This window comes from Nothoprocta perdicaria, unplaced genomic scaffold, assembly GCF_003342845.1.
Source record: "Nothoprocta perdicaria isolate Ctin4 unplaced genomic scaffold, notPer1 scaffold_17, whole genome shotgun sequence".
NCBI classification, from domain to species: domain Eukaryota; kingdom Metazoa; phylum Chordata; class Aves; order Tinamiformes; family Tinamidae; genus Nothoprocta; species Nothoprocta perdicaria.
This window is the reverse complement of record NW_020454871.1, coordinates 5,783,017-5,804,539: the sequence shown is the minus strand read 5'-3', so window position 1 is coordinate 5,804,539 and position 21,523 is coordinate 5,783,017. Positions and strand designations below refer to the sequence as shown.

At 41.8% G+C, this 21,523-nt stretch overlaps 1 protein-coding gene across 2 annotated transcripts in view; it reads left to right on the top strand.

Annotated features, from left to right (window-relative positions):
- Positions 1–21,523, top strand: part of TENM1 (teneurin transmembrane protein 1) — a 210,061-nt gene that overhangs the window by 117,902 nt on the left and 70,636 nt on the right. The window contains exons 11-15 of one of the 2 annotated variants that reach the window (XM_026035943.1): positions 1,142–1,327; positions 2,489–2,512; positions 4,750–4,896; positions 14,171–14,387; positions 21,263–21,382. In XM_026035943.1, coding sequence (XP_025891728.1) covers positions 1,142–1,327; positions 2,489–2,512; positions 4,750–4,896; positions 14,171–14,387; positions 21,263–21,382 — 694 coding nt within the window. The remainder of the gene's footprint in view (positions 1–1,141; positions 1,328–2,488; positions 2,513–4,749; positions 4,897–14,170; positions 14,388–21,262; positions 21,383–21,523) is intronic. The other variant, XM_026035944.1, reaches the window with a different exon arrangement.

Here is a 21,523-nt window from a genome sequence, read left to right as displayed (position 1 = left end):
CGAGCAGCCTAAATCCTTGAAGTAGCAGGTAATTTGTTCGATTTAATTCTTGGGAGTTAGCCCGTGGCCCGTGCCATAAAGGTAAGCACAAATAATTGCAGTGATGCTCTGCCGGTGCCCGGGGCGAGGAGAGGATTCCTCTATGGTCCCGGGTCTGGGGCGCAGTTGCCTCCCCGACAGAGGAGAAGGGACTTGTGAGGGGGGCAGATACCAGCACGAAGGCAGAGCGGGTCCCCCCCTGCTCTCTGAGCCTTGGTCTACGTTCCCAAGGAAAAACAAGAAACAAAACAGGAAAATGATGCAAAATCCCACTAAATAGGTATATCTGCAGGCTGCTTTTTCTTCATGTTACAATGCTCAAGATGGGTGAGAATTCAACATGAACTTTATAAGCTGTGCTCAGTACTACAGTGACGGTGCTTGCTGCTGTGGGTGCTTTCAGGAGTACCTGAAATGTACTTATGTACCATACTTCTAAGATACAAATAATCATTGTTTAAAATCTGTCAAAGGGAAAATCTTTCCAACGGTAAGTGTGTCACTGGCATTTTAAATCAGAACAGACATTATTTGGCATATGCTCATAATATTATCATCTGCTTTGTGAGAGGAAGGAGGAGGAAACGTTTCTAGGGCAGGTTAATTGCAGAATAACAAGCAAATTCTGTCTCCTGCCACTAATTATTTGAAATAAATTTAAACTCTAGAGCCCTTTTGTAATGAAGGCATTCTTTTCACCAAGCAGCACTAGGCTAAGTGGAAGCAGCGTTGCCATTGGCATGTTGTGATGTATGGAAGCAAGGCAGGACTCGTTGCACTTCACACTACGCAGAGCTCTGCAACACCCAGGTGGAGGGTTTGCTCAAGTGAGAGGTGGAAACGCTCCTGTCTTCCTGAGGGTGTCCATGAGTTTTTAGTGGTTGGATCAGAAGGAGGAAAGAAAGTTTTTATCCTTGGAAATAACTGCTAAAGAAGGAAGCAGTAAGATTGGGTGAGGTCTGAAGTGGGTGATATAACCCAGTATTTGATCCAGTGATGAGTGGCATCAGTCGGGAAGCGGTTATGTTTGTTATCAGTGCACAGCCTATATCCAGTATGAAATTGCCATTTCACTTTATCCGTTTTTTGCCCCCTTGTGCAGAGCTCTGTACCCTGGACTGCGGCAGCCACGGCGTGTGTTCCCGAGGGATATGCCAGTGTGAAGAGGGCTGGGTGGGACCGACGTGTGAAGAGCGGAGCTGCCACGCGCACTGCGCGGAGCACGGCCAGTGCAAAGACGGGAAGTGCGAGTGCAGCCCTGGCTGGGAAGGAGACCACTGCACCATCGGTAAGGCATTGGTACCTGTAGCAATAAATAACTATGAGCTGAACCAGCCGTGCAAACCTCTGCTACAGCCTTTAGTCAAATTCAGGTGGTTTTGGGAAAAAAACAGAGATATAGGATCAGACTGGGTATGAAAAGGTGTTTCTGCCGTCATGATGCATGCTGTCTGTCCCACTGTCCCAGTGAAGCTTTCTGTTTAAAAGAAATAGCACTGATACATTAATTAAAGAAAAAAAGAACACTCAAAGATATCTTGGTGCCAGTGAATGTCTGGGTTATGCTCAATATGAACTTAGTCATGGACAAAGAAGAAAAAATAATGCTCCTTCTTAAGTAATAGAAGTTGCAAGAGGATGAAGTTATTACTCAGCTTAAGTAATTCTCACATCAATTCTTTTGCCTTTGTGTCTGAGGATTTGCATATTTTACTTATTGCTAGAGGTGTTTTTTGTAGCTGGCTTCTAACAAGATTCCTAATAAGTTAAAGCTTTCAGCTTTCCTTTTCCAAAGGCATTACTCTGCTGTACAAATGTAATTGTTATATTTTTAATGGAATATGAAATGGAATATTTGTGAAGTCTTATAGTGGTGCTCTCTAAAATATCATTAATGATTTCACAGAGCAGTATTATTCATAAATATTTTAATTGCATAAGAGTCAGGTATCTAATTTTCAGTCAAGTAAGCAGCATAACCTTTCATGCTTGCTTATTGAGAAAATGTAGGTTCTTTTATCTTCGTCTTAATCATTTTAAAATAATTCATTCACTGGCTCTAGAATTTGTTGAATTTTATTTGCCAATTCTGGAATTAGATTTGTTGAGGAAGAAGGGCCTAATTCTCAAAAGGCTCTGTATAATGAATCTAGAAAGGACCGAAATAATGTTGAAAACAGAGCTGGAATAATAAGGTGAAAATAGAGTTTATTTCCTCGGTTGTTCATGTTGTAGGCACAGCCCGTGCCGTCCTGCACGTCCTTCTGATCAAATGGAGAACAAACCCACAAGATGCATTTTGATCATAGCAGTAACAATAGCCCTAACTGTAATTAATAAGAGGGAGACAGTTTAGCCAACAAGTGACAAACCATAAGCAATGGTTTCTGTATTTTTATTTTGGTACAGAAATTCAATCCATCTCAGTTTTGTTCTTTTCTTTTTTAAGCTCACTACTTAGATGCTGTTCGAGGTAAGTTTTTTTTGTATCAGCTTTGCAAAGAGTAATGAAAAGACAAAAAAGTACTGGGAGTGCTGTGGTCTGTGTTACCTGTTTTGCCTGAGCTTCTGCAACCTTAAGTTGCCAGAAGAGTAAGCATGCTTCGTGTGGATATCTAATGTATTAAGTTAGGCAAATGAGATTTTTGTTCTTGGTTCCCATTCCAAAATAATGACAGAGCTGAGAACTTGCTGGAAAAAACAGTAATCCTGTCTTCCATGAGAAGAAAAATTTTCATATTTTTTTCGTTTGCAATTACAGCAAGCTTCTCTTGATAGAGAAGTTCTCGTTTTTTAGAACTATCTAGTCTCAATGTGATGCGGCTGTGCTCAAACTGTTTGAAACGGGGAGTAAAACGTTTGTGTTGCTGTGTGCCTGGTGCTGCTCGTTAGCTTTCTGTGGCTTGCCTGAGGTCCCGCTCCGTTATGTCAGTGTGAGCACGAGCACCAGCCTTGCCTGTGCTTGGCAGCCTTCCCTCCCCGTCCTGGCCGTGCTGTGCAGGGCAATGATGCACATCCCCCTTTCAGAAGCATTCCCAGGAGAAATATCAAATTAACCAAATTCCCCAAAGACTTGAACATTTATTTGTATTTTTTATTTTAAGAATTAGATAATAATAAAAAGGTTAGGCACTCATTTGATTAGATTTATAATCTGGAAAGATTGGAATAATAATGGTACAGAGCAGCAAAATAATCAGATTCAAATAATGAAATAAGTCTTGTGAATCGAAGTGGAAAAACATCCCCTTTCCCAGAACCACTCTCAAACCTGCTCTTTCCTCCAGTCATCTAAAAGTGGCCACTAATTGGCACTGCAGTGTGCCTGGTGCTGGCCAGCCCCATGCCATTTCTGAGCAGCAAGGTCCAGAATTCCCGTGCATAAGCATGATTCTCTGTACTCCAGAGCTCTTCCGAAGGCAAAAGCCAAACCATCCTCCACTCCTGTATCCCACTGGGGTGGATGAACTGCCCGGAGGCTGAGGAGGAGGCCAGTGATGTGCAAAGTTGCCAGGACATGTGCCGTGTACTGGGCTTTGGGTCACAACCTGACAGACTAGTTGCACCTGCCCTCTGATTGTGTGGGCAGCTCTTCAGGGCCCTGCTGGAGCATCCATCCCTCGAGGCTGCCAAAGACACCTGCAAACTGAGTCCTTTTCTTTCGTCGTCAAAAATAAAAATTAAAATAAATCCCACTGGTAATACAGTAGTGTTGATCCTCACTGTTAAGTATAGGAGAACAGTCCATGTTGGCAAAGAGAAAGAAGCCTCTTAGAGGAGATTCCTCTTGCAGTGTTAAGCTTTATCCTCAGTCCAGCTTTATGCTCAGTCCTTTGGCTCTGTGTGTGACATGGTGAGGATTGAACAAATGTCTGAGCTCTGGCACCAAAGACTGCAGGCAGATGGACATGAGCATGCACATGCAAGAGACAGTCCCTCCATCACCCTTACAGGCACACAGCACAGTGTATTGCACTGAGAATGCCCAAATTACCATTGATTCAGGGTTTGCAAGCATATAATCCAGGGATGGTGTGATCCTTGTTCCAGGTTTGATCTAGAATCACAGTCACCAAACAGCAAATGTTGGTCCTGTTTGAATCCGATACAGCTCTGTAAGGAAGCCACAAATGGGCATTGATTAAAAGGAAATGATCATTTGCCTTCTGTGGAAGAAAAAGGAATTGTGTTGTGGAATGAATCAAATCAGCTTTCCCTTGTCCAGCTGAGTCTTTATGGACAGAGTAGAAAGATCAACTTCCCTGTGGCCTATAGGAAGAGTATGCCCACAAAAGCCAATTGTAATTTAAATGATATTTTTGGTGTATAGATTTGATATAAGCCTTGCATATATATGTACTTTCCTTGTGTTATATAACATGTTTTTCCATTCAGAGGAGAGAAATGGACACAGCAGGCTGTTTAATATCTTGTTGTTCATTTACTCTCTGATGAGTTTTTCCTCTGCCACAGATCTCTCATGATAAAACATTACAATTTGTCACTGAGACATGATTTCCTGGGCAAGCAAAGGGAGGGACAAGGATGAGGATTTCCTCATACTTATCCAAGAATATCAGTGGAGCACTGTAATGATTTGAAGGCCAGAGTATGATACTATTTTGCAGAATACTATAGGATAATTATAACCTTAATAGAAGAGAGCAAAACTCTTTCACAAGGGCTTCTTTTGTACGTTTTCTGTTATAGATGGCTGCCCAGGGCTATGCTATGGAAATGGGCGATGCACTCTGGACCAGAACGGCTGGCACTGTGTTTGTCAAGTGGGCTGGAGTGGCGCTGGATGTAACGTTGTCATGGAAATGGTGTGTGGAGATAACCTGGACAATGACGGAGGTATGATACATAATTCACAGCTCTTTGCTTCATTGGCACATCCTTGAGTTTCTTTTGTGTATGTAGTTTGGGGGTATTTTTCCTGTTTTATCACAGAACATCAACATTGTGCCTGTTTGCTCAAGGCAGTTGTACCCGTGTCTGGAGCTGAAGCAGGCAGTGAGTGAGCAGCTGCAGGATCAGACCCCTGTGTTAGCCTTTCTTGAAGGCAGTATCTGCACACAGGCTCATGCCATCCCTATTGTCCTGCTGAGTGTTTCCCAAGAAAAGCATATTATAGTAATCACTAACAAAGGTTAGGTTGTCTCCTTTCCGTTATTCCTCACGTTCAAAATAACTCCAATATCTGTTTTTTTAAAAAACGGCCAATTGAAACCAAATTAGAAACCCTCTCTCCTAGTACTCTGTGTCTGAAGAAAGCCTCCATAGTTTAGTCTTCCGTTAATATCAAGCAAATACATTTACAAACGTAAAGCATTCATTTAGCGATATTCCTGTTTCTTAGGGGTACTTTGGGGATACAACACAGTACATGGAATTATGTGGATTTGAGTCAGTGTCAAAAGTGTGCAGAAGTGATTTTGGCAAATATCGTAAGCAGAGTCCTCTGCGAAAACACTCATTTACTCTTTCCTAACAACTAAACCAAGGCATTTACAGTTAGGTGCTCCCTACCTCAGCCCTTGCTAGCCTTGATAATTTTCAGGGCTTTATATGATTTGGGACTACTGGGGAAAACATAGTTGTTGCACTAATTAAGCAGCCTCATTTCTAGCAGCCCATTCCAACACAGGCTATTCCTAGTGTATTCCTTTCAGGAAAAATATCTTGTCTTTGTGTAGATATCTTGTCTTATGTCTTTCTGCCCCTACAAAACTCAAAGGGACCAAATTGTTGTTCTAGGAGTTAATTCTTATTTTTTTCTTCTTTTAATGAGGAATATTTCTTCACCTGGCAGTCAAAAAGGACTATTGTTTTTCACTTTTTTAGTTGTTGCTATTCCTTACAGTGTGCTTGCTGCTCTGCTGTGCTTGAGGCTGAGCAGCTCTCTCCTACAGACTGTGAATATATCTGCCCCAAGTACAATTACATTCTTCTCCCTTAACTTTAGCTTTGGGAGGTATTGAGATAAGTACCGTCCAACTGTGTCACACAACAGGTCATCTCAGTATCTTGAGTGAGGTCTCACACCCCAACGTTGTGTCAAGCTTTAGTATAATGATTATGTAGGGTTTTTTCTAGGTCATTGATAAAATAAGCTTGATTCAGGGCCAAGAGCTGAGGTCACTGAAGGACCTCAATAGAAACACTCTGACTCAATGATGATTCCTCATTTGCAGATATATTTTGAGACTTTCTGATTTTGTATCCTGTGGGCTCCATGGCCATGCTGTCCTTTGGCAAAGCCTTCCTCCTTTCTGAATCCCATTCAAAATTGCCTTATCCCTCCCTCACCCTTCTTCCTTTCCCACCTCATTTCCAAGTCCGTGGTCACCATCTCTCTGCCCACTCAGCCGGCTGCTCTCGGCTCGGCGGCCGGCGCCGTATCCGTGTCCCACGTGGGCCCGGCCCGGGATCGCGCCTCCCCGCGCGTTCCCATCTGTCCTCAGCTCCCCCCCGCCGGGCCAGCCCGAGTCACTCGTGCTCTTAAATCTGCCCACAGAAGCCCTGCTTAGCCTGTAATGTATGTAAGACACTTCCTGATACACTCTGAGAACTGGCTCTCTATAAATTGCCCTGTGTTGTGGCTCTGTATGCTTTATATTCTGCGGTAGCAGTGAGCTATTGAAAGAGTTGGCAGTCTTAACTCTAAATCTCCTTGAATTTGTCAATTTAAGGCAGACACTTAACATCATTTCACTGCAGGTTTTAAAAGTAATTTTCTTTTTCTTTTTTAATGGTAGCATAGCATACACTAGGACAGCTCTGTTGACATTACAATTAGAGATAAGTGCTGAGAGAAATATTTAATTAATCTGACTGCTACAGATGGGCTAAATGTAATTAAGTTTCCTTCACAATCAATTTTATATTAAAAAAAAAAAAGAAAATTATATCTACATATTGAAACCACATCTCGTTATATATGAAATTCAAAGGCCTGATTTCGCGTAAGCATAAATCAGAAAAAAAAAAATCCCCCACGGTCACTGGTGATACAGCACTGCTAAGTTAATGTGGAAGCAGAAGCTGGTTCCTTGCATTTGGGGTTTGTGTAAAGAGAAGGATAAAAACAGGACACGGGAGAGCGACATTATGTCTGTGAAGTCCTGCTGGCTGCGAGAGGGTTCCGTAGACCATGAGCGTGTCATGGCAGGATAACAAATTATCCTCTCTCAAGCTACATAACTGGATGTGGTTCATAAAGATGGAAGCTAATATGTTTTTGCCTGCAGTAGTGGGGAGCTAGAAGCGTGCGCCTCGGCGAGGTACCTGCTGGCAGGCAGTAACTTGTGAAGTTACGATGTGATCACCCCCAGCCAGTGACACGCGGCCTCCAGATATCACTCCCTAGTACCCACTTCAGTGCCGCTGTATATTCCAGACCTGGGAAAGGTCTTATTTATCCCACTTGTGAGTAAATCAAGTATCTATCTCAGCACTCGGGAGGGGTTTTGTGCTTCGAGTTCATTAGGGAGAATCACAACCAAAGAATGAAGCCCTAATAATGTTGAACAATTATTATTCCAAGCAAGCTCTAATTTCAGGGGTTAGTCTCCAGGATAATTCTGTGCAGTTTCTGGCTGATTGATTATACAATACTTTTAGATGCTGAAACCCTGACATTTTTACTGTATAAAAATACATGGTAGAAAAAATGTATAACTTTAGTATATGAAATAAAATACTTTTATTAGTTCCAAGGCATAAAATAATGTCACTTTCTTGGTATAAGGAAGTACAAGTTTTACTGTTTGGCCTATAGTAACAGCACAAAAGCTTTAGGAGAGAGGGAGTTCTCGGTTCTTTCTTTTAGGGCTCAGTATATTAGTATGCATGGTAAGCCATAAACGTGCTCCCTTGAGTCCCAGTGCTACGGACATGGAAGCCCCAGTTCCACAGCAGTGCAGTTTTTCATGCTGATAAGGTTAAACACATGCAGAAATACTTTTTTCCAAGCAAGGAGAGTAGTTTTTCTTTTAGCTCCCATTAGCATCCGCACTACTTGGAGCTTGGTTGTACCGTGACCATCTTTGCCTTTCCGTTTCATAACTCCCTGTTAGCTTTTCCAGCTTGTAGACTTAAGGGCATGTTTACCTGTTCAAATATCACTACAAATATCATTCAAAAGGTCTTAGCATTATAGCAGATGCATGACAGCGTGGCTTGCACTTGCTCTTGCGGAGTGCATCTGCAGTCTGTTAGCAGTGTGGTGTCCATTAAATAATGCCAAGATCTCAAGCACGTGTCCTTTGCGGTGGGATATGGCTCTGCCCAGCTATAGCTTTCCTCAGTATTGCATTATTTCCTGTTCTCATTTTATATTCTTTCTTGCATTGTCATGACAGCCATGATTTCATTTTCAGTTTATAAGATGACCATTTAGCTCATTTGAGCAGGTCATTTTCTCTTAGCCTACCATTATTTTTGACTTCTTTTGGAAGCTTCAGGAGCTCTGGGAGATTGCTCGCAACGCTCTGCTGAGTGCTGTTAATGCCTCTCTTGGTGCCCAAGGCCGGCAGGCAGAGCTCGCTGCTGGCAGGCAGCAAGGAAGTGTGCAGAGAGCTGGCATCGGCTTGCAGGTCACTGCTCTGCCCTGCCAAGCCACAATTTACATGATATTGTTATATAAATTTACATTGATGCTGAACGTACAAGCTCAAAGATGCAGCCCATCATTCATCTTGATTTCTTTGATAGTGGTCTCTGTTTTTAGTTTGCCAGGATCTCTTTTCATCATTCGCTTTCTTTCAAGAATCAATCTCAACTGTTTGCTTTAAAGTACTGTGTACTACAAGCTTTGAATTTGCTTTCAAAAGTCCTTTCAGTCACTTTTCACTTCTTGTAGCATTCTCCAGGCTTTCCCAAGCATGAGAAAACAGATGACTCAGCATAGCTTATGGTTGATAGCCAGTGCAGCTAAAATATTGATGTATTTCTGACCTATCCATTGGCATTTTAATAGCCTATCCATCACAGAGATATTGAGTCCGTATATAAGTAATATGCTATTATTACACAATACATATAATACTGATAGGAATGGTTTGCACTGCTGCTGAGCAGCGAGGGCTCCCCAGGGATGCTTATTGTTTCTGAAAATCATACCCTGATTTATTTGCATGCCATTGTGTGCAGAAGGCCAAACACCACTGGCATTCATAGAATAAAACACGGGGCCGCCTTCCTGCGCACACATGCTGGCTGTTGCAGATGTCCTGATGCAAACCCAAGCGTTCTTAGGCTACTGTAGAGTATTACAGCTAAAATTTGAGAAGCAGGTTGGATTAGTGCGTGCTCATAAGCCTTGCAGTCTCGTTAATGTTACTGCTGCTTAGTCTCTGCTCAAGTTACCCTTCAGTTTGCTCAGAATCCTGGCAACCCTAATTGGACTTAGCGGAGTCTGCGGTGACATGAGTAGGCACGGACATTGCTTAATGCTTGGGTGAAATCTCTAAAAGCGAGTAAGCAGAGGCAGGTGAAGAGTCCTGTGGAAGTTTTTTCCACAAAGAACAATAGTATTAAGCACTTGACTCCATGAGTATAAAGCCTGGAAGTCTCGCTGACAGCAGTGCCATCCTTGTGTAAGAGTGTGATGCATCTTCGCTTCTCAGATATGTACCAAGCCCAAATGGCCTCTTTGATGATTACCATAGAAACAGAGGTGGAAGGATTTAATTTCCTCACTTCTGTGGCTTTCTTTCCGTCACAAAAAGAAATACATAGTGCATATGTGCATATATATCTATACATGAGAAAATGTACTTTGTCCAATGGTAACAGTTTATGATTCCATTGATGCAGACTCCTGATATAGCAAACATTAATACTATTCCTTATAGAAGATTTCCTGGAAGGATCCCTTCCCCAGCAAGGAAGTGGGGAAATCTTGTCCTGCATGAGGTACAGCAATGCAGAGAGTGTGACTGAGAGCAGAGCTGCTTGCTGCCACGTGCTCTGTCATGTCTTCGAGCTTGTGTAAATTATTTAAACGTGCTACGAAGCGCTCCTTTATCCTTAAGTTGGTCTTTGTGAGTTCTGTTTTAACAGTAATGCTGGAAATATTTTCATTCTCTAATTTATTAAAAAGAAAAATGTAGTCCAACATTACATCTCACGCACATAACAAGGTATCTGGAAGAGGGGAACCTGTTCGTGTCTGATTAATTTAGAATTTGACTCATCAGAATCTGAATCACTCTGTTATATAATCTGTACTGCACTGGCAGAGGTGCCTGACTGTCTTTTATGTTGGAAAAAAAAATAAAAAAGAAATGCCAATGGTAAAATCAAGTCATTTACACCTCTGTGTAATACATTTTAGTCTTCATCCGTGTTGTGATGCACTGTGGGGTGATGGAAAGTAAAAAGTTGAGTGTACAGGCCCCCCTACTGTATGAAATACTGCGTTTGCTCTTTGAGTAGTTAATTCCTGCTCCTGATGCTCATCTCCTGAGATTTAACAGAAACCTTGCTGTTTTCTCAACGCTGTGGGTTTTTTAATGGTTGGTTCCTGAAAATTGAAAAGAAAATTTAACCAAAAAACACAACCATCGCTTGAGGATTAAATGTATTTGCAGCGTTTTCAGGTGAATGAGTTTGAAGCTATAGTTCATAAACAAGATTTGCCTTTTCTGAGTTACTCTTCTAGACTGAAAACCTCCTTTCAAATAAGATTGGCTTGTTGAACATGTTATCCTCACATGCACTTACTAATACAGGCTGCAGTATTGCATGCTGCCTCCATGTGCGACTCAGCAGTCTGCACCGGAATGTGTTCCCGGATTCCTTTTAATGAGTGTAATGTTGAATTGCAGCAGTAACCGCAATAGTTAACCGCTGAAGAAAATATTTGTAGGAAGCAAGAATATCTGACTTCTGAGGTGTTCTGCTAACAGAGGCTGAAGCAAGGGAAGGGCTTTATGTCTTCATTCCTCTCTGTCACTGGGTGCAAATAATAAGTGGTGTATGAGAAGACTGGAACAAATTGCTTTCAGTATCCGTTAATGAAGTTGCTCTGTTCAGAAATCGCAGAGCACTTCATGTTGATGGTTCAAAACAAAATGTTTCCTTTGTGGCTTTGGCCATCTCTGGAGGGAGAGCACCTGCCTCTCTCCACAGCTTATCCAGCCCAACTTCTGGGATTTCACAGCTGTATGGACGGGAAAGCCACCCTTTCCACGAGGGACGAGGGAATCCACCTGCAGGGCACTTCAGTAGAAATAACTCCATTAGCAGAACTGGTAAGAGTTATCAGTCACTCATCTTGCTGACAGGTAAACTGCAAAAAAAAAGAGATGAAAATTGAGTCCAACTGGAAAAGGGAAGGCTCTTTCCCTTGGCTTGGTTTCTGCAGGGGCAGTGTGAGCGCCTGGTGCTGGCTGCCAGGTGCACAAGCGATTGACCTGTGCCGAAAAGCACGAGGGAGCTGTGAAATATTTAATTGTCGTTTTTATGGCTCTTTCTTTTCTAAATACAGTAAGTATCAGGCTCAACTGTTTCTATGAATTTTCACGTTTATTTTTACATAAATAAGAGAATCAGGTCAGCTCAGTTCCCACATCTAGTAGCTTGTTGACAAAGGAAAATTAATCAGAAAAGCTGCTGTGGAAAAGCTAGGTTTCCCTGGATGCTGTTATTCCGGAGCCGATATGCCTCTTTCACCTTTTGCTGATTAATACTTACTCTGCCAGAGCAGCATTTTTCAAATTTCCCAGGAATGTAGCAGTCAGCTTGTAGAAATTAGTATCTTCCAGAAAGTCCTGTGTTTTTTTGAGCAAGACTTTGAGCAAGACAGCCGTGTCACTAGCGAAAACCTGCCCAGAGCAGGTGCTCCTCGTCACACACGGAGCCCCACATAGGCACCTGCACCAGCAAGTGCAAGAGCAAGAGGTTGCTGTTCTTTAATGCTTTCTTAGTGTAATTTTGCAATTTTGGACAATTTAACCATAATTTGTTGCTTTTCAGCTCCCTTATTAAGCATATTGAGAGTTTTGTTCCTTGGCCACAAAGGAGGAAACAATAATAAGATATTTTCTTTCCTTTCAGTTCCAAACCTGCTGTTCAGGTTTCAACCCAAAAAGCTTTTCTTCCATTTTTGCTTCATCAGCACACAATGAAACCGCCTTTTGTTTGTGTAGTTACCTTCTCCATCAGCCTCCCACGTGGCGTTGTTGAGATGGCGGCCCCTGAGTGTTTTGGCCTGCTGATTTCCTGGAGAACTTCAGTAGCTTTTTGGCTTTCCTGAAAAAGATGTGACGGCCACACTCAAAGCCAGTAAGCTCTGCACGGCCCTGTGAAGCTCTTCTCTCGCGGCTGGCAAACGCCTGTTGCCTCCAGGCCTGGGCAAGTGTAGAAAGAAGGTGAAACCGCTGTGGAACAGCGATGCACTGACCTGTAGCTGGCCCAGCGTGGCTGAATCTGAGGCGCTCACACTGTTGTCGCTGCCTGTTTACAGTCACCCTTGGTTCATTATCACAAAAACAAGGCTGCTCTGTTTGATTTCCCAGTTGCAGGAGGAGAGAGTTGTTAATATTTTTTGCTTAGGCAAACAACCGTCTCGCTCAAGGTCAGGCAAGGAGTTTTGATTCTGGAAAAGACCATTTTGGGCTGCTTGTTTGTTCTGCAGAAGGGCTTTTGCTTTCCTCTCTAAGCAAATATTTTATGCTGTTATTTGGTGTGTATTTGCAGAGCACAGGCTGCTCTACTAAGGGGAGTGGAAAGGCTTTTCTGCTCTGGTGGTTGGCCTTGCAGACATTAAAGTCAGTGGCAAAACTTCAGTAGCCTCCCAGATGATGGAGTTTGCTCTGAGGACACACAATTTTATAGGAACCAAAATGCTGGTAGGAACAGAGAATAATAAAAAATCCAAGTATGAAGTGAAAATGCAGGACAGTCTGTTGATACTGTAGCATTCCAGATTTAACACAAGGGAAATCTGCCCAGTGAAATGTTCATTTAGCATTTATGCAGCCTGCCCTTGTTAAAAGGATCAAAAAAGATGTCTTTTCTTGAAGGAGGTGATGCGTAATCTCTCTGTGTATGCATTAGTGTCCTGGTCAGTCCAAGCCCGTTAGCAATTGATGAGTCATAAAATTCATGTTGCCTGTAAGATGATTGAGCATTTTTACCATATTGTATTAGTTCTGACTATCTGGTTGAGTATGTGATTTAGGCAATTTAGATATCTACTGTGCTGATAGGTAGAAGCAGTTAAATGCTGATGGCCCCATTTTAAGTTGTGATTAGATGCTTAATTTAGACAGATTTCAGTACTACACTTTTAATCACAAGTTTTGTATATTTAAATAGTTTTATTTCACCCACAAATATAGTTGCATTTTTTCCATGCAGAAATTATAGCTTTTTAAATATATATACATATGTTCTCTTTATATATATATATATATTCTCTTTTTTTTCTGCTTGAAAATGGGGGAAAGAGGAATAGTTTTATCTCAACCTTCCATATGTGCTTGCTTAGGGACAAGCATCCACTATCTGTCAGGTTCCTGGTCAGCACCTGCACCATGTTGTGTGTTTGTACTGCACCAACAGCTGCAACATATGCATAGCAACAAATAAATAAGAAATAAACATCCTAAAGCAGTAATAAAAGTACTATAGAGTTTAAAAGGGAACTTAACGCTTTTTGTTTACTACTGTAGAGAAGATGCCTATGAAAGTTAGATAACATTCCAGACATCAGATTATTGCGTGTTCAGGAGCAAATGTATATCCTTCACACTTGTGAGCAGATAGTGGTGACAGTAGAGGAGCTTTAGAGAAATGGGCTGCATGCTAACAAGGACTTTGTGGTGGTTTTCTTTTTCTGTAAGTTCTACAGTGAAGGCAGTTCACTTAGCTTGTAGGATCTGCCTTCTCATTGTTGTGTTGGAACTTTCTGAGGCAATACAGTGTGGATGACTAGAGAAAAATACCCACCCTGAAGTAAGCATCTACATACATGCTCTAGGAAATTTGAATTTATGTCATCCTGTTTGTCATGCCCTCCAATGAATTAAATGCCTCTTCTCTGGTGCTTTTCAGTAGTAAGCACTTTGTCTTATTCTCAGAAACACTCATCTCCTGGCTTTCTTTTCTCCATTTTCAGATGGCTTGACAGACTGTGTAGACCCTGACTGCTGTCAGCAGAGCAACTGCTACGCCAGCCCCCTGTGCCAGGGTTCGCCGGATCCCCTTGACCTTATCCAGCACAGCCAGCCGCCCTTCTCGCAGCATCCGCCGCGGCTCTTCTATGACCGAATCAGATTCCTCATCGGGAAGGAAAGCACTCACGTCATCCCAGGAGATGTCTCATTTGAGAGCAGGTAACTTTCCTTTTACATTAAAGACTTCTGAATATTGAGAACAGCAATAAAATTACTTAACTAGGGAGAAGCACTGACATGTTGGCAGTTGAGAATTCTTCGCTGTTGATCAAAAAATATCAGAATAGCAAACTTCGAGGTCAGAACAAGTCCAAATCCTTTTTTTTCTTTTTTCTTTTCTTTGGCCAACTCTCTTTATTACCTGGTAGTTGATAAAAGTGTCAGTGTAACAAACTGTACTACTTTTATTAACTGACGGCTGTGGAAGGTAAATGACCTTGTACTTCAAAAATAAGTGGAGGGAAGTTCAGCTCTTTATGCAGTAGAAGCATCCGATGGCAGGAGGGGCTGGATTCAATGAGCTGTATTCAGTCACCTCTCTGCCCAGGAGTGCAGAGTTTACTGTTTTGTGCTGCAGGTTACTCTTAAGCTGTCATGCAAACAGTGCAGTGTGATCATTGAGTGTCTGTGAGATTGGCACGTCCTTGAAGAGAGGAAGCTGTTCACACTGGCTGTGTGGCAGGAAGAGGCACTTGCTTTCTCAGAAAACCTGGTAACACAACTTGAACGTTTGAAATGCAGGGGCACATAAGTTTTTATGCTGTAGCTCACATGGGAAGCTATAATTTACAGGTTGACAGAGAGATCCACAAATCATCGCATCATCTAACCACTGCCCTGTCAACTAGGCCTATGCATTAGATAAACCATATCTACCAATAATGAGGGCATAAGAATTTTATTTTCACCACACTTAGATTACAACCTTGTCTTCGTTCTGTAGCTGCCCACAAATTTAGTGCACTCTTTCATTGTAACTTATTAATTTTTAATAAAATAAATATGTAAACTGAGTCTTTATTGATCTAAAATGCCTAAACATTTAATCACTTTTAATAATGTAACAGGATGTTATAAGTGTGTAGAACAATAGTGCACAGAAATGGGCTACATGAAAAGCCTCCACCTGGCAGCATCCTTGGCTACCTGTACACGTAGCAGAGCATAGTGCAGTTTAGAGCAGAAGTCACCAGTGAAAGATGTTCCTAATCAAAATGCCTCGCAGGAAGGTGTTTTCGCAGAGCAGGTGAGCACTCAAGTCGCCCATACGGTGCTTGGTGGCATGGCAATTGTTAGCAGCCAGCCTGCACATAATCCCATCAACGTGCCTTTATAGATACAAGGAACTGATCTTTGAAAGCTGTCGTTGACAGGATGTAACTTGGATTTGAAAGACTCTTCTGGATATTTCATTTCTGCGCCCTGATACCTGGCATGCCTTTGGAAAAGGAAGGATAATGACAGTCTGTTGGTGATTTATCCTTTGAAACTGGTATAGCTGCAGGGATGGGGAAGGCTCTGGTAAACAGCAGTGCGTGACCAGCAGGCCACCCTAGCCATGGGTAGGTTTCAGGCTTTTTAATAATAATATTTTAGACTTCATAGTATAGTAGCAGATATGACTTGTAGTTGGATTCCTGCATTGTTCACACCCCAGATATCATTTCCTTCTCACTATAAAGAAAATTGCTGGTTAGTTTGCTGAGCAGATCACAGGGATTCAGATGATGCTGTCTGCATGTGTGGAATCAGTGCAGTGCCTTAAGAGACTGATGCTGTGTCACGTCTCTGGGGCGTTGTCAGCAGTAATCTGCAATGTCTGGGGCACCCTGAGGACTTCGTTGGTCCTCACTTTGCTTGATCTTCAAGTCTTCCTGGCTGTTGAGAAATTGTTTGTCCATAAGTCAAATAATATTAAAAACTGTCAAAATTTTCCTTAAGGATCACAGATAAGTGGAATCTCAGAAGGAAGCAATGACTTAGCTGGGTGTCTCTGTTCAGAAATCTTCCCCTAACACTGTCAGTCAGGCTGTCATCCACTGTCTGTTTTGCTCCTGGGAATCAAGATTACTGAAAAGAAGGTAGTGAGGCAAGTGTTAGTACTGTAAATACCTCAGACTTCTGTGAACCTTCCTGCTTGGTGCTGACCAAAGCATGTTTGGGTTTTTATTTCCTTAAGGCTGGTACTGAAGACTTCGTGTCCGTGCAGATGATGCCAACTATTTTGGTTGCTTACAATGCTGTTTATTTTATTGTGTAGGTGGTTCGATAAGAAATGCTGGAAGGATTGAATGAAATTGCTCCATTCATTTATTTTGGAACATTAGTATCTGTTCCCATTTCTTCTCAAATGTAAAATTCTGCATATCCTATCTGACACATTTTAGCTTTACAATAAGTCTCTGAGACCATTTGTAGGAGTAATGAAGAAAACACCAGAAATTGTCAAAAATCTTTCTCCCCATCCAGGTGGCATTGTGCAGTGTTTTACTGTGGTGTGTGATCAGTGAAACTCCATGATGGGTCTTGCTTGCATGAATCCCCTTCTACATAAAGACAAAGTGATGTTGGGTAAACTTGGGAATGCTGCTGAAAGAAGGTGAAGATTATCTCTGTATTTCAGATTGTGAGACTGTTTGATCCCTGCCAAATACTGGCATTCTCAGCATCTTCTGAAATACCAAGATTATTTGTTCTACCAACTGCTAGAATATCTTTCCTTTTGCATTTGCATCTTGACTTTACTTTAGATTTTGCCAGCTATTTAAAGTTTTCAAATATTTGGTCTCCACAGCACAGTCAAGTTCAGGGAGTGAACCTTGGCCAAATACTAGACCAAAAATATCATTAAGGTTAATTCTCCTGTTTTAGAAGTATATTTTGCTTTCTGATATGTTGTTTGTACTGGCTTTCTGCAAAATCCAAACTTGAACTGTGTCATGCTTAAGGGCAGATTAGACACACTGTGAATAAAGGGAAGTCTGCTTGCTTACATCAGGAATTATTCTGACCCATTGCAAGTAGTGGAGTGTAGCGGATTACAGTGTTTTGGCATCTTCTGTTCTCAGGAAGGTTTTTAACTTGTTTCTTTGCCGAGTAATTTTAACGCATGCTGCTGGCAGGCTGTTTGACTCGCTGCAAATTGCCTACAAAAGAAGGGACCAGTGCATGGTACTGAATTAATTACCCTTCAAAGGCTGCTTACAGCAACACTGTCAGCAGGAAGAAATGAATGTATGTTGCTAGCCTTCAGCTTAATTTCTCCGAATGAAGATTTTAATCAGAAATGTAATACAGTAAGTGACATCTTCTGATAATGTGACACTTGTGAATTCACGAGTTTCCTTGACGCAGTGACAGGTCTGAGCCTGATGCCTCAGCCTGAGGTGCTCAGAGAACCTTGGATGCTTAACACAAAAAAAAAAACAGAAGTGAAAGAATATCAAGTAAGTAGTAGGCACAATGGTGGTGGATTAATAAAACGCCTGAGAAGTAACAAAATAACGCACCTAGAATTTTGAAGTCCTATTTGTATTTTAAATTAGAGATGTCGAACAAACTGCCTGCTGGCGGAGAAGTGAGGCCCTCAAAGTGGAGATCTGCTGCTCCATGTGGAACGGCCCCGAGGCTCTTAACAAGAAATCCGACTTCTGTACTGCCCTCGCAGCCCCAGGGAATCTCTGCTTTTCTCAAAAAGCAACTGCTCCCTCTGGAGTTGCAGCTTTAGTACAGCCTGCCAGGGGACCAGAGAGATTTTTAATGCATTTGAAAAGGCGGACGGAGCTTATCAGGAACACATTCCTCCCCTGATACAGGACAGAAAATAGACGCTCCTCCAAATTAGAGAAGACATTTTGCACATACACAAATTGGACATCATAGTTTGCAAGGCTTACTGCAAGATTTTGCAATCCTTGCAAATAAGGTGACTGTTAGAGAGGTTGGATGAGTTGCTATCCATGTGAGAAATAAAGGCAGGCCAGTCACAAGTGTGTGGAATGAGCTCCAGAGGCTGGGAAGAGGGAAATGCAGCACATCGTGGAGGCTTAATGGGCTTCAGAGGTCGCTTTGTTAGAACTGAGAAAGCAGTGAGCAGTAGCAAGCTGCACATCCGACCCTGCAGGAAGAGAGGGAATGCTGAAGCCAGAAAAGCACGAAATGGCAGTGGTGTCAACAGTGACACTGCTGCAGGAAGCATGTGCTGAAAGCTCCCGTAAAAGGAGGAGCCAAGTGGGGTCCTCTGCAAGGAGCAAGGGCACCAGGAACCTGCAAGGAAGCTGGGCAGCCTCTGGAGCATCCATCCCCTTTGGGAGACGGTAGGAGTTAGGGAAGAGAGGGAACCTCCTGCAGAGCCTTGCTAAATGCAAAAAGTAAAGCCAATTTGGATTGAATACTGTTAATCAAAGATTTAGTAGGTGTCGGTAATTCAAGAGGAGGCCAAAGAGGAAAGGCTGCTTCAGCCTATAGCAGGATAATAACAAGACAGAAAATAATGAAGGCAACACACAGACAGGTTGGAACTTTTAAAATCTAAAAGATAGCAAAGACAGTTCAACACAGATAAATGTAGAATAATGAGGTTTTTGAGTCTTTATCGCATACTGTAAATGTGTTTGGCTCCTAAAATGCAAGGAATAATAAAAGAGTAAGAAAGTTGAAATATAAGTCTCTGAATATTATTTATGAATAATGAGAAACAAAGTGAGTAAAGACAGACAATATATGAAGTAATGAAGACTGATTAGTTGCTATCACATAAATCTGTGTGCTTGATAAAATAGGAGGAAGGAGTACAGTCGGAAGACAAATCTTTGCAGAATGAGAAATGGGGAATGAGCAAAAAGGAGTACTAGAATAATATACAGAATAGTGATGTATCTTGCAGGACTCTCTGCCTCAAACCAATGTACTTGGTAAATATATGGAATGCAAAAATAGAAGTATTAGAAAAGGAAGGATAGGTCTGTAGATGTCAGAAAATAAGAGAAAACAGTAGAAACTTGTAGTTTCTGTTCTAGCAAATCAAAAAGTAATTGAACCTGGCATAGTCTGTTGAGACATATGAGAATTTGATTGCATTCCAGAGGGGAACTGGTTTTGCCCAACTTAGTTAATGCAGAAACCTAAAAGGTGGTAAATTAGAACTCTGTTCTGCATACTGAAAGTAATGCAGCTTCCTTTTCGTATTCAGCTGGGTTTTTCAGCAACTCTGCTCTCAGCCTACCTGCTGGCAGCATGGAATTGGGATTAGCTGCCCTGGTGAACGGCGTGCTCCCAAAGAGGTTAATTTTTACCAGTTGTATTTTCTCAAGGCACAGCCAGCTGAGTTTGATGATATCAGAGCTAGAAATTAACGTCCTGTTGAGTGGCTTTGGAGAATGGGATCTTATGAAACAAGACAGAATTTTGAGAAATATATAGTCCAGCTTTCGCCTGTTGATTTCATTGCATCGAAATCAATTAATCTCCTAAGGCATTTTCTTCAAAAATAGCATATAGACCCTTGTGTAGCTTTCATTTAAAGAGCTATTGAGTTTTTCCTTTAGAATACCTACTCATCGTGCAAAGATGGGATGTGTCTTTTGAGACACGTACGAACTGGTAACTTGAGAAAAAAAAATGTAACGGTGCTTAAATTTATGCTTATTGTTTACATTGAGTAATTAATACCAGAAACATTTCTAGGTATTCTGACTCTACATGTCTTAGCCTACATGTAAATTGTTATAAAAAGACTTCTGAATACGCTGTTCACTCTGCTGTTTGAAACTGTATTTCCAGGAAATATGTGCAATTGTATCACTAGGTACCCAAGACCTGGATCCTTCGAGCTAGTGGAAGCATCTAATGTAGACCTGAGGGCTTGGGGCGAAATACGAAAGCTGTTTCAATGGACTTTAGCTGTGTAAGCCCTTAGAAAATCTCAGAAGGTCTTGATCTGCACTGTGAGAGTATTTCACATCTTACTCCTCATCTCTGATGTGACTTGTTTCCCTTATGATTCTTGGGTTATGAGTCTTCAAATGCGTAAAAGGCTAAAGCTAAGAAAAAGAGTATTTTGTTCACCACGGCCAGGGCTAGGGTGAAAGTGCTGGTCTGAAAGGGCAGCAGGAGAGCTTCAAATTACACAGCAGACGAGACTTGCCATGAGTGAGGCACTCACGCAGAAGCATTGCAGGAGGTTGCGTGGTGAGCTTATAGAGTTAGACAAGCATCTGTCTGGAATAATGTAGGTATAGTTGATCTTACCTGAGGCAAAGGAATGGACAAGATAAAGTCTTGTATGTCCTTTCAGCTCGCATTTTCTATGATTCGTGATTCTCTTAGCCTCCGATTAGACCCACTTAGTTATGAGTTCACTTTCCTGTCCAGTGAGTTTGATGTGTTCTCCTGATCTGCCGTCTCTCTCGGGCTCTTTACATTGACTGGAAAGGAAGGATTTTTTTTGTTTTCATGCTGGTAAATGGGTGCAAGTCTAACACATCCTAGAGGGAATTCTAAAAGGCATAACATGCGTTACACCTGGTTAGGCTCTCTCTGGATTTATGTATATAACTTCCTGAAGTTCAGTGAAGACCATGCATCTCACTGCTGCCTTAGCATATTTGTTCAGCTTTTCTCTAATAGACAGTGATGCTCTGTTCCTAGCACCAGAGAATTGGGTTTGGTTCTCCTCTTTCACAAATTGTCACCGCTGGAGCTGCAGCAAGCTAACCCATGCTATTATGAAACCTTTGCAACACTATTTAATGGCAGAGCAGCAGAAATATACTGAATTGTTGCTGGAAATAGAAATGTACTTGTGCATTCATGGTACACCAAGAATTCATAGCACAGTCTGTATGTTTTCAGTATAAGGTAATGCTTTTTCAAATCAGTCTTTCAGGCTTTGAATTTTCATTCAAAATTAACAGTCACTGTGATTTCACTGTTGTTCTGCCTTTGTTTGGAACAGAAGTATAGCGAAGTTTCTGAAATAATCCTGCTCTTGCCTTCCATGTGTCTAACTGTCACTTTTGCCTGTTTCGTTACAGACGTGCCTGTGTCATTCGAGGCCAGGTGGTAGCAGTAGATGGGACACCTTTGGTTGGAGTCAACGTCAGTTTTCTGCACCACAATGAATACGGATACACCATCAGTCGACAAGATGGGAGGTGAGACTTTTATGTACAGCCTTTCATTGAGTTAGATTTTTTTACAGCTGGGACCATCTACTGCCTCTGTTCATGTGCAAAATTCTCCTAGACACCACTGTTCTTAATGTGGACTGAGGATGGCATCTGGTCCTCTGTTTG